General features: G+C 47.0%; 1 protein-coding gene across 3 annotated transcripts in view; it reads left to right on the plus strand.

Annotated features, from left to right (window-relative positions):
• PGS1 (phosphatidylglycerophosphate synthase 1) overlaps positions 1 to 13,362 on the plus strand; it is a 45,674-nt gene that overhangs the window by 12,641 nt on the left and 19,671 nt on the right. For all 3 annotated transcript variants that reach the window (XM_077166126.1, XM_077166128.1, XM_077166127.1), the window contains 5 exons: positions 936 to 1,013; positions 5,666 to 5,765; positions 6,598 to 6,787; positions 7,500 to 7,678; positions 10,239 to 10,760. In XM_077166126.1, coding sequence (XP_077022241.1) covers positions 936 to 1,013; positions 5,666 to 5,765; positions 6,598 to 6,787; positions 7,500 to 7,678; positions 10,239 to 10,760 — 1,069 coding nt within the window. The remainder of the gene's footprint in view (positions 1 to 935; positions 1,014 to 5,665; positions 5,766 to 6,597; positions 6,788 to 7,499; positions 7,679 to 10,238; positions 10,761 to 13,362) is intronic.

Raw genomic sequence — 13,362 nt, forward strand, 5'->3', positions numbered from 1 at the left:
AACAGAACAGAGGAAGCAGCCACAATTTGAAAACGCCTGTGTTTGTCCTTGTACATAACCCTTTTCTGACATTGTTCGTGTATTTGTCTAGTGAAGATGCTGCTCTTGCTTATGTTGAGAAAGGCTTTCACTGTGGCCTCTCTTCTTGATAGGGAAGTAGGCATGTGCTTCAACTTTCCAGTGTGCCCATCAGAAGGTTGGCCTTCCGTAAAGCTGTTACCTCCTCTGGGGCCTCCTAAAGCTTTGGGGATTGTGTAAGTTGTTCTCTTGGGGAGGGGGGAAGGTTCTCTAGGGATGGCTGTTAGGACTGATGTGACCGACGTGCCATCTGTGAATGTTGGTATGTTAAGTATGTATCATCTGTATTTCTCTGTCCTCGTTTCAAAAGTAGTACATGCTCATTTTGCAAAGTTCAGACGGCACAGGGAGTGTAAGGAGAATGTGTCTTCATCATCTCCCCCTCCTTCCAGCTCTGCTCCCCAGAGATGACTGTCAGCAGTTGGGAGTGTATTCTCTCTGCTTCTGCAAACGTATTTACACACACATGTTGACAGGTGTGTGCATGAGAGTATGTAAACAGGTAAGGGTGTGGTCTGCATTCTGTTTGATAATTTGCTTTTGTCCCTTATCAGTACATCGTGGACATTCTTTTAAGTGAGTGTGTGCAGCTCACCTTCATTCTTTTTCATAGCTGCATTTGTTGCCTGTGCATGTTGGCAACGTGCAGTGCTTTGCTTTATAGGCTGGGTGCTTTATATTAGGGTGATTCTCATTTGTTAGGCAACCCATTCACATTAGGCTTACTTATTAATTGGTGGAGATAGAGGATAGTTCAGTTTGGAGGGTTATTTTCCTCAAGGATTAACAGACTCTGTTTTCTCAGTGAACTATGAAAATACTGATTGTGAATTTTGAAATTGTTTCTCCTCTTTCAGGGGCAGATAAAAATAGCCAAGAGGCGAGTTGTGATAGCATCTCTCTACTTAGGGACAGGACCTTTGGAGCAGGAACTGGTAAGGTTTATGGGGAAAGGTGCTGAAAACTTTAATGACTTGGCCCCCAAACCACCAAGCTGCCCAGCATTGCAGAGTTGTAGAGCTGCTTTTCCTGGACCGCTGTCACAGAGACAGCTTTTGTTTTTACTGCCCCATATATTGGTGGGATTGGAGATTATCAAGATTATTTGTGATCCAGAGAATGGGGCTGGCTCTAGCCTGCCGGCTCCTTTTTTCTTGTTATGGATCACGTCAGGTAGGCTAGTGAGGAGGGCGTGGAGAGAGCTTATCTTGTCTTCTGACCTTGCTGACCAGTACTCTCCTCACCCTGCATGAGGTCTTGGGGCTGCTCTGTCTCCCAGCCTGGGGCTTGGCAAACTACGGCCTGCAGGCCAAATCTGTGAACTAAGGATGGTTTTCACATTTTAAAATGATTGGGAAAAAATCAAAAGAAGAACAATATTTCGCGACTATATGAATAGTACTATATATGAAATCCATAAATAAAGTTTTACTGCAACACAGCCTCACTTATTTGGTTACACATTGTCTATGGCTCCTTTCAAGCTGTAGTTGCTGAACTGAGCAGTTGCGACAGAGACTGCCTGGCCCACAAACCCCAAAATATTGGCCACCTGGCTTTTTAAAGAAAACACAATCTGACTCCTGTAGTAGATGAATGAGGCACTGTAGGTCATGGTGGCCAGCAGGTCCTGCTAGGGTCTTGGGTCCAGTGCCAGGTCCACAGCCACCTTACTCTGTCCAGACCTGCTGTCACAGCATGCTTGTCATGAGTGTGAGTGTAGACGTGGAGGGAAGGAGCTGGTAACCACTAGGTTTGTGCAAGGTATACTTGTAGTCCTAGGCCAGTGAGTGTCCTGGTGTTCAGATAAGGTTTGTTGGCTGAACTGTAGTGAGGCTGAAGTAAATGAGATTATATTGTCTTTGTCTCCTGAGATGGTTTCTAATCTGAGCTGGTGTACTGGGTCCACTCCCCATTGAATTTGTTTCCCGTAAGTGTTGTTTCTTTTTTTTTTTCTAAGTATTGTTTCTTGGTTCACCTTTGTTCAGCAACTCATGGCACTTCCACCTTCTCCTCTTTCTCTTTGAGGAAGGAGGGCTCCTCTGTTTTCAGGAAATACTCTTATCTGCAAGCTCAGGAAGTCTGTTGTTCTCATTGTTGAGGAATGTAATGTTCAAGTTATGGAGGTTGGCCAGTGGGCACCTTGGGTCTTGGATTCATTCTTTCAACAAATATTTACTGAGTATTGTGAACATGGAAGCCAGTGTTTGTTTATGCCTGTGAGGATTATCTCTGTTGAAATGTGTGTGGGAGTTGGTGCCTTAGAGCATTTCCCAGAGAAGCAGGGCCCAGACTGCTTGGGCAGTAGACCTTTGACCTACAGGTCTCCTATCTCTTTCCTGGGAAGCGCGGGCAGGAGAGACGGGGGATTAGGTTCTTCTGGTTATCATCACTGAGACTGGCTCAATGTGAAGAACTTGGCATATTGGGATCTTCTGAGCACTGATGGTCTGTATGTGAAGGCCTTAGCCAACAAGTTGGTTTTTTTTTTTTAACTTTTTATTATAGTGATCACTTTTCTGATAGAAATTTATAAGCATGTGATTACTAAAGTATTATTGTATATTTATATTTTCATTGACAAAACAAAACAACATATTAACACGAACATTTTTAACATATAAACCATCCATACATTGTGTACGATTAATGGCTCATAATATCATCACATAGTTGTATATTTCATCACCATGATCATTTCTTAGAACACTTGCATCACTCCAGAAAAAGAAATAAAAAGAAAAAATTCCTACATGCCATATCCGTTACCCCTCCCTCTCATTTCCATCTACCCTATGTATAAATAAATAAATAAATATTATATATATATTTGTTTATTTATTTATTTATTTTTGCATGGGCAGGCACTGGAAATTGAACCCCGGTCTCCGGTATGGCAGGCAAGAACTCTGCCTACTGAGCCACCATGTCCCGCCCCACCCAATATATTATAACCTTTGTTCCCCCCCCCTTTTTTTTTCTATACCCCTTGCTACTCTACTCCCTTTCATTGATCGCTAGTATTTCTGTCTACTCAGTTTAATTTACCATTTGTTCCCCCTATTATTTATTTATTTTTAATCCATATTTTTTACTCATCTGTCTATAAGGTAGATAAGAGGAGCATCAGACACAAGGTTTTCACAATCATACAGTCACAGTGTGAAAGTTATATCATTATACAGTCATCTTCAAGAAACATGGCTACTGGAGCACAGCTCTACAGTTTCAGGCACTTCCCTCTAGCCTCTCTAATACACCTCCACTAAAAAGGGAATATCTATATAATGTGTAAGAATAACTTCCAGGATGACCTCTCGCCTCTATTTGAAATCTCTCAGCTACTTTATTTTGTCTCATTTTTCTCTTCCATCTTTCAAGTGAAAAGATTTCCTCAATCCCTTGATGCTGAGTCCCAGCTCATCTTAGCATTTTTGTCCCACATTGCCAGGGAGGTTTACACCCCAAGGAGTCATTTTCCACGTAGAGATGGGGAGGGCATTGAGTTTGCTTGTTGTATTGGGTGAGAGAGAGATAGCCCACATCTGAGCAACAAAAGAGGTTCTCTGGGGGTGACTCTTAGGCCTAATTTTAAGTAGGCTTAGCGTAAACCTTTGCGGGGATAAGTTGCATATGAATAAACCCCAAGATTGAGGGTTCAGCCATTTGATTTGATTGTCCCCACTGCTTGCAATAGTATCAGGAATTCTCCAAATGGGAAAATTGAATTTTCTCCCTTTCTTGCCATACCCCCAAGTGAGCTTTGCAAATACTTCTTTTTTCACTGTTCAGATCACTCTGGAATTTATTGGGGCATCACACTGGGCAAACCTACAAAATCTCATGCCCTACTGAAGATTCCATGTAGTTATGGTATTCAGTTAACCTGTCCATATGTGTTATATTAGGAAATGCACTAGTCAAAATATAAATTTTGTACCAAATAAACATTTACTGCTTTAGTCTCACATAGAAGTTGAAGTTTTAAACCATGAATGATCATCTGTTTTCAGCATTCTGCAATATTGACATTCCTTTGTCCTTTTTAAAATTTTATTATTATTATTTTTATTATGATCATTCTATTCTACATATATAATCAGTAATTCACAATATCATCACATAGTTGCATATTCAACATCATGATCATTTCTTAGAACATTTGCATCAATTCAGAAAAAAAATAAAAAGACAACAGAAAAAAATTCATACATACCATACCCCTTACCCCTCCCTTTCTTTAATCACTAGCATTTCAATCTAAATTTATTTTAACATTTGTTCCCCTGTTATTTTTATTCCACTTGTTTTACTCGTCTGTTGATAAGGTAGATGAAAGGAGCATCAGACACAGGGTTTTCACAATCACACACTCACATTGTGAAAGCTGTATCATCATACAATCATCTTCAAGAAACATGGCTACTGGAACACAGTTCTACATTTTCAGGCAGTTCCCTCCAGCCTCTCCATTACGTCTTGACTAACAAGGTGATATCTATTTAATGTGTAAGAATAACCTCCAGGATATCCTCTCGACTCTGTTTGGAATCTCTTAGCCATTGACACTTTATTTTGTCTCATTTCACTCTTCCCCCTTTTGGTCGAGAAGGTTTTCTCAATCCCTTGATGCTGAGTCTCAGCTCATTCTAAGATTTCTGTCCCACGTTGCCAGGAAGGTCCACACCCCTGGGAGTCATGTCCCACGTAGACTGGGGGAGAGCAGTGAGTTTGTTTGTTGTGTTGGCTGGAGAGAGAGGCCACATCTGAGCAGCAAAAGAGGTTCTCTTGGGGTGACTCTTAGGTCTAATTTTAGGTAGGCTTGACCTGTCCTTTGTGGGATTAAGTTTCATATGAACAAACCCCAAGTTTGGGAACTCAGCCTATTGCTTTGGTTGTCCCCACTACTTGTGAGAATATCAAGAATTCAACTTGAGGAAGTTGAATTTTCCCCCTTTCTCACCATTTCCCCAAGGGAACTTTACAAATACTTTTTTATTCACTGTTCAAATCGCTCTGAAATTTATCGGGGCATCACTCTGGACAAACCAACAAAATCTCATGCCCTACTCAAGGTTCTGTGTACTTATGGTATTCAATTAAGCTGTCTACATAAGTTATGTTAGGAAATGCACTAGTCAAAATATAAATTTTGTACCAAATATACATCTACTGCTTTAGTCTCACATAGAAGTTGAAGTTTTAAAATATGAATGATCATCTGTTTACAGCACCCTACAATATTGACATTCCTTTGTTCTTCCTCACACAAAAACATTTTTAAATTTGTACATGTTGTCACTATCATTGTATACTCTAGGCATTCCTAGATTATACCATCTCAGTCTTTATCGTCTTTTTTTCCTTCTGGTTTCATATGTACCCCCAACCCTCCTCCCTCTGTCATTCTCACATTCAGCTTCATTCAGTGTACTTACATTATTGTGCTGTAATCAGGTAGTATTGTTGTATCCATTTCTGAATTTTTTGTTTTGTTTAGTTTCGTTTTTAATGCTTAAGCATCTTTTCACTCTAGAGTGAAATTAGAGTGGAAAGACTTTTTCTTTTTTGGTTCCTTCATTGATAGGTGGATTGCCTGGAAAGCACTCTAGAAAAGTCACTCCAAGCAAAATTTCCTTCAGACCTCAAGGTCTCCATTCTCTTGGACTTCACACGGGGCTCAAGAGGTAAGTGTTACGTGCTTTCCTCACCCTCTTATTACCCTCTTTCAGATGTTTCTTTTTAGGAATTACATGATCACCTGCCCACTGGCCTTGGGCAGAGATAAGGCTATTTGAAGACTATTGGGGGCTGACCCAGGAGTGCCTGATTGTCTGAGTTGGGGTTCCTTCTGTAACAAGTAATCAGAAGCCTAACTAAAAACACTTAGGCAAAAAAGAGGATTTTTTTTTTTTTTAATTTGTTTTGAGTGGGTCTTGATTTGGGGCTCGGCTGTATTACCAGATCCGTCTCCTCGCCCTGTCTCCTTTGGGCTGTCCTTATTCTCAGGTTCACATGTGACCATAATACCTGGTCTGCTGGAAGAGTCTGCTTCTGGGTGATCAGACCAGAGCCTGGGATTGGCCCGCCTCGGGCCATGGGCGTATCCCTGGATTAACAGCTGTGACCAGGGGCCCAGGGTGTTCGGACTGGTCAAGCCCTGACCTGCATGCTATCTTGTGGAGCTGGGGGATGAGGGCAGGGGTGAAGGTGAGTAGAGGTGGGGTGGTGTCCCAAGAAGGAAGTTGTACTCAGTTACCAGGAGGAGGGTGAATGGATACTGGATGGCAAAACAGCAGATATTGTACATACTAGCCACTCTAGTCCCAGCCTCGAGAAATGGCAGGGGCCCAGACTAGCGTTTGACCTAGGAGTCCTCCAGCTGTAAGTCACGCAGGTGCGTCTGTCCAAAACCGCCAGGCAGCACAGGTAAGCGTGAGAGTCACGTACTAGTGCCTCGTGGGCAGGCGCTAGTTTCCTGGTGAGAAGTGCTTTTTTTTCTTCTTGTCCATGCACCAGGTAGAAAGAACTCCCGCACGATGCTTCTCCCACTTGTACGGAGGTTTCCAGAACAGGTCCGAGTTTCCCTCTTCCACACTCCAAACCTCCGCGGACTACTCCGTCTCCTCATCCCCGAGCGCTTCAATGAGACTATCGGACTCCAGCACATCAAAGTGTATCTTTTTGACAACAGTGTCATCTTGAGTGGGTGAGCTTGCGTCTGCGTGCCAGTACTGTGGTCTTAAACTTCTCCAGGGTGGAAGTCAGTGGAATAGGGAGAAAGGGACAGTCATCCCCTTTGAGAGCCTGCTCATATGTTTTCAGTCCAGTTGCCTTACTCTCTAGGTGTCTTCCACAGCTTCATCTCTGTCATGGAAGCCAGAAGCCCTCGGCCCAACCTGAGTGTGTGCTTTCTGAGAATAGCCACTAGGCCACGCCCCTCATCTGTGCTACCTCATTTAATCCTCACACTCTCCCTGTGTAATGTTTTCTTCACTTTATACACGAGGAAACAGAGATCAGAGGGGATGAATAACTGTCAGGCAGAGCCAGAAAACAAAACAGAGCCAGGATTGAGATGCGGTCCTTTGACCGAGATGCAGGTCCTTTGATCCCTAAAACAGGGGCACTGACAGAGAGCCCTGTGTGGTTTTCACCTGTCTGCCTCTTTTCTTCTCAGCCAGATTGTCAGCTCATTGAGGGAAGGGACTTTGCGTTTACTTCTTTGCGTCACTTTAGTGCCTTCCTTGCCTCATCCTTGGCATGTGTCCACTGCCCAATAACTGTAGGTGAATTGGCTGCTGTTCCTGCATCCTGATTTGAGTTTGTCAGCCCTGCTTGTTAACCTGAGCCATGGGTCACTGGGACATGCTGTGACACACACTGGCCTGAATCTCTCCCTGCTTCCTCCTTTCCTGCAGTGCAAACCTGAGTGATTCCTACTTCACCAATCGCCAGGACCGCTACGTGTTCTTGCAGGACTGCCCGGAGGTGGCCGACTTCTTCACAGAGCTGGTGGATGCACTGGGGGATGTATCCCTGCAGTTGCGAGGGGACGACACGGTCCAGGTGGTGGAAGGGATGGTGCATCCTTACAAAGGTAGGATCCCGGGCTCTCTGCCCTCCTGAGGTTGGGGGCAGGGGCCTGGGTCAAGGAGGACTCCTTTGGGTGGCCTTGCTGCAGGCTTAGGAGACTCAGCAGAGCCTCATCTACTTTTGTCCTGGAAGCCAGGCAGATTTGACTCACAGGCTGTTGGTCACGCTCTGTGGTTTAGAGAGCTGGTCCTGGGATGGTGGGGGGAGACTGCGTGGTTGTGCCTGGGGAAGCAAGCCAGGAGCCTGCCTTGCACTTACAGGAAGCTGCTCAGTGACTGGGCAGTGTGGTGGCCAGCCTCAGGGCCACTTCCCCCAAACCGCTGTCACCTAGGGGCTCTGGAATTCACAGCTCCACTGAGGTCTGTGGCCTGCTGCCTGGAAAGTGAAATGGGAGAAGCCTCAGTTCTGCTGGCTGGAAACTAGCAGGTTCTGATGCAGGAGCATTCCCTGGGGTATTTGCATTCCTGTGATTCCTGTGGCTGTGGCTTCCGGCAGGCCTTGAAAAGTTTGCAGCCATGTCAGCAATATGGGGAAGGGGCTTAAATGCAAGCTGTGGGAGGAGAGGCACCCTTGGTCTCAGGCCCTAGAAAGAAAGCGTCTCAGTAGGGGTGCTATACCATAAGCTCATTCTTCGGGACCAAGAGGAACTGTGGCCATGGGGCCGCACCTGCATCTGTGGATGGTGCTGGTGCCTCCTGCTGTTTGCGATGGTGTCCGGGCCCCTCTCTTCCAGCCCTGTTGTCTCTGAGGCTGGGCTGGCTCTGCCTTCTCCTGTGGGGTGGGTTTCTTCTAGAACACTGTACCCTGGCTCCCTTCACTCTGCTAGTGCCAGTTAAAAGCCTGCCTACCCCTCGTCCCTCGACGCAGTGGAGATTTGACCTTTGCCTCTAGATTTGTACTAATTTAGATTTGCAGTAATCTTTTATTCCTTTGGCCTTGAGGGTCACCAGAGATGCTGTTCCGGGCAATGGACCTCCCTACTTTCCCCATTCTGTATCTGTGACCTAGATCCGGGATTGGCAGATGATGGCCTGTGGGCCACATCCAACCTGCTGCCCATTTTTGTGTGGCCTGTGACCTGAGGGATCTTTTTACAGATAAATGTGCGCAATCAATGTGAAGGATGGGACACACTGACTTTGGCCTCCAATTAAGCAAAGTGTTATTCTTCCAAGAAGAATTCTGTCTCATCAGCAGACCTGAATTACAAAGAAATTATTCTCAGTTATCATTATGTTTTGAATTTTGTCAGAAGAAATTTTGTAGAGATGTTTTTTCTCTCTTGTTATAGAAGTACCTACATACCATCCTCAATTTTGCCACTTGGCCCTCAAAGCCTTAAATACTTAGCATTTAGCTGTTGAAATGCTTGCCGAACCTTGGACTAAGCAGGCCTGATGTGAATACCAGGAAGAGGCTGTGAGCTTGGGCAAGGACGAGATTCGTTGCTGCTCCGGGGCCAGTGTTAGGGCGAGTCGCATGAGCCAGTGTGCTCAGGAGTAGTCCCCCAGAATGAGTGCCGTGAGATTTGGGCCTCATGCTCACAGCATGTGTTCCTGCCTCATACAGCCCAAGAACAGTGTGTAGCAGCCACGGCTGCCTCTCTTCCCTGTGGGCTGCTCGCCATCAGTCAGGATGGGCACTTGCTCTGGTCCTCAGCCCAGTCCCTAGAGGTTCCCAATTGTGCATCCCCTGTTCCCAGCTCAGACCATCAGGAGAGCCAGGTCAGCCGCCAAGGTCTACTGTTCTCTTAATCTATTTAAAAATCAGCCTTTTGCAGTGTATATATGTTCTGTTTTGTTTCTTTGTTTTCATTGTATTAATTTCTGCTCTTAAATCTTTATTATTTCCCTCTACTCTTTCGTTTGGTTTTATCCTGTTTTGCCCCTAACTCTTAAGTTGGACACTTATGGTCTTTTTGCTCTTTTAACAATAAAAGCATTTCTAGTAACCTATTTTCCCTTCAGTATCTCTGAACAACCACTTGTCATCGGTGTCCTGTTTAAATCCTGTGAACACCACCTGCAGAGCGGGCTGCAATGCTCTTGTCAGCCCCTTTGGGAGCTTATCCTGGCCCATGGCCTCATACCTACTCTGATGCTCTGTGCCTGACACCTTGGTGGTAGCACTCTCACTCTGTTTTTTGCACTTATACATGTCTTACATCAAATTCAGTTCTTTCTAAAGTGTGGTACATACACAGAACCCCGGTTACAGGTGCATGCTTGCGAACATCTCCTCCTGTCCCTTCCCTGCCATTAGCCCCCAATAGAAACCACCATCCTGATGCCTCACCCTAAGTAAGTTTTGCCTGCTGTGGAACTTTTATTAAATGGGACGATGTGGACACCTGCTTTTTATCTCTGAGTGTGGCTCATTATGGGCGAAGTCCTTTCCTAGGGCATCCACACATCCATGGGTCCTGGCACCCTGTGCTGTGCCCTATGCATGATTGGTGTTGTAAGGGCCACTGGCCTGCCAAGTGCCATACCTCAGGTTTCGGGTGGGGGTTTTGGACCCCCAGTTCTCTCCCCTCACTTTTCTTTCACCATGTCTCTCTCTAGGCAACCGGGTTGCATATTGCCAGGCAGCCAACAAGAGAGTTATGGATGTGATCAACTCAGCTAGGACCCGCCAGCAGGTGCTGCATGCCCAGACCTTCCACGGCGACTCCCTCTTGACCCAGGAGGACGCGGCAGCTGCTGGTGATCGGAGACCAGCTCCTGACACCTGGATTTATCCCTTGATCCAGATGAAACCCTTTGAGATTCAAATTGATGAGATTGTCACCGAGACCCTGCTGACGGAGGCAGAGCGAGGTGCCAAGATCTACCTCACCACTGGCTACTTCAACCTGACCCAGGCCTACATGGACCTGGTTTTGGGTACGCGGGCCGAGTACCAGATCCTGCTGGCCTCTCCGGAGGTGAACGGCTTCTTTGGGGCTAAGGGGGTGGCTGGTGCCATCCCAGCGGCCTACGTCCACATCGAGCGGCAGTTCTACAGTGAGTTGTGCAGCCTGGGGCAGCAGGAGCGTGTGCGGCTGCAGGAGTACTGGAGGAGAGACTGGACCTTCCATGCCAAAGGTAGGGGGCGGTGGGCCGGGGGCCTGTCCCGCCAGGGGAAACCTGGGGGAGGGTCCCCACACTCTGCTCAGACAGGGGACTCAGCCCCAGTCTATTAGGTCCTTTCCTCATTTTCCCTGTTGTCTTCTCAGCAGCCTTGGGAAGTACCATCCATTCACCTGGCACCACTCATTCACCTGGAGAACAAGAATGGCCCTATTTACAGGCAGCCTGGGGGAATTTTGGAGACATAAAACTTGTTTTCGTGGCTGTTTCGTAAAAGGTGCTACTTGTAATCCTCTTTTCAGACAGATGCAGGGGAGTGAATTGAGTCTTTTCTTGAGAATGGGGCTTCTGACTTGTTGTCCTGCCCTTCACGAGCATCACAGAGGATTCATTGGGGTCTTTGTGTTTCCCGTCTTCTCACCCTTGCTGCTGCCTTTTTTCCCTTGTAAAATATCCCATTTTATCTCGTGTTTTTTTTCTATATACCACCCCTTCCTTGTTTCTAATGATTGAGAAAATGGAGCGTCTGCACTGATGTGCAGCACTACTGCCCTTTGCGTGAAAACGGGGTCAGAGCCTGAATTGCACATTTAGTTACGACCCCCATGCCGTTCGTGTCCACCGCACAGCCCAAGTGTGGCTCAGTCTCATGTGCCCCTCTCTGAGTCAAAGAATCCTGTGCTTGGCAATGGAATTATCCCTACCGCCTCTGGGCGCAGCAGCACACCTGCCTCTGGCAGCAGGACCATACCCTCACTTCTCATGCTGGGAAACCACATGACTGCATGGATAGTCCTGTGTTGGAAGTGAAAGTAAATATAAATAGCACCAAGAGGGCCCCTGACCACAGATCGGTGTTCAGCTTTCTGACTTTTCATGGGGTGGTCTAGAGGCCCCTTTTGTTGCCCTAGTACTGGGGTTTTCTGAAGAGCTAAGGCTGCTGGACTGGTGGCAGGAAGGTGGTGTTACCACAGTCCCCCGTGCAGGGAGAGAGTTCAGACCACAGAGTGCCACAGGCACACCTTTGTATTGTTTAGGCTGGGATTGTCTTTGAATCCTTTTTTGTTTTATTCCTAAGCCAGTGCTTTTCATCCTGAAATAGTTTTCTGAAATACAGATGCACAGACCCACCCAAAACCTCTTGAATCTCACTTTCAGGGTCTAAAAACCTTCCCAGGGGATTCTGATAGAATAGCCTTAAGAACTGTTGTTCTAGCTCAGCAGGATGAGGGCAAGCTCCTGGCCTGTCGCGTGGGTTCGGTGTCCTGCCTCAAGGCCCACATGCGTGTTTGGGCAGGTGGCCTTGTTTGGTGTGGGAAGTGAATCATCCTGTTGCAGCCTGACAGTGGGGCCAGTGAGTGTCATTGGCTGTACTGGGCTAGGGGTTCAGCCAGTGGGAGCGTGGGAGGCACTTTATGACTGGCGTTGTAACTTCTAAGGGTCACAGCGGTACCTAGCGGAGGGAATTGAAGAAAGAACTGAGCGTTGTAGAGAGCTGCTGGTTTTGAGTTTCAACCAGTTGCAGTAACCCTGCCCTGCGTGTGCATGTGTCTGCATGTGTGCACTTGGAGAGCTGCATGATGGCCTGGTCGGACAGCACTTTCTCCCTCTCTGCACTGTGGCTGAGGCAGTGAGTGGAATCCCTTGTTGCTTCAGGCCCCCTAGCTTAGCCCACAGTCCGGGAGACTCCTGGACTGTCAGTTCTGACTTTGTTGGGGGGTTATTTCCCCTGAAGCTGTTTTGATAAATGTGCAGTGACTCCCCAGTTACCGTTGAAACAGAAACACCCAACCTGCTTTTCCGGTGTGTCTCGCCTTTTCCCGGACTGGCACGCTCCTGCCGCTCCCTCCTGCCCTGCTTGGGTGGGGCATTGTGATCTGGGAGTGTGAGATTAGTGGGGAAGGCATGGCTCCTCTTCAGCTGAATGTCCAGGTGCACGTGCATGTGTGGGTGTGTCAGGGTGGTGGGGGTTGGTGGTGGGGGTTGGGGAGGCACATGGGGAGGGGCTTCTTGTGAGCAGATGGGTCCTTACTCTGAAGCCAGTATCTAGAGGCTTTCCTGGTTTGTGGCTGAGGGGATGTGATCGACAGTGGGTAGATCTGAAGTCCATGCCCTCTTCTGGCTCATCTTGTGAGGGTCACTTCTCCCAAAGTAACTCAGGAGAAATGAAAACTTATGGTAGATGAGCAGGTGGCCCAGAGAGTTGTTGTGAATTTGTATGGTTGGAGCAGTGGGTCATTTACTGACTGTTCGCACTTTGCAAGGCCCTTGCTGGACACCGGTGTGTCTATGTCCAGGCTGTGGAAAATTCCTGCTGATGGCTGTGTAGTCACACCATTTGTCCCTTACCCAGGCCCTGCAGGACAGGCCTTGGCTGTTGGTTATTCCTGCTCCCAGAAGCCCTTGAGCAGAGAGCAAGCTGGGGACCCTGTATTCGCCAGATCCTCACATCTCAGACTGCATTTCGATTGTTAGCACAGCATAGCCCTGGGAGTCAGGAGACCAGAGGCTCAGGACTGAGCATGAGTTGATGTCAGCCCTGTGAGGGTGGTGGCGCAGGAAAGGTCGGCTTGGTTCCTGCCCTCCAGAAGTTGACTGATAAGATAGGAGAGAACTT

Source organism: Tamandua tetradactyla, chromosome 6, assembly GCF_023851605.1.
Source record: "Tamandua tetradactyla isolate mTamTet1 chromosome 6, mTamTet1.pri, whole genome shotgun sequence".
Lineage (NCBI taxonomy): Eukaryota > Metazoa > Chordata > Mammalia > Pilosa > Myrmecophagidae > Tamandua > Tamandua tetradactyla.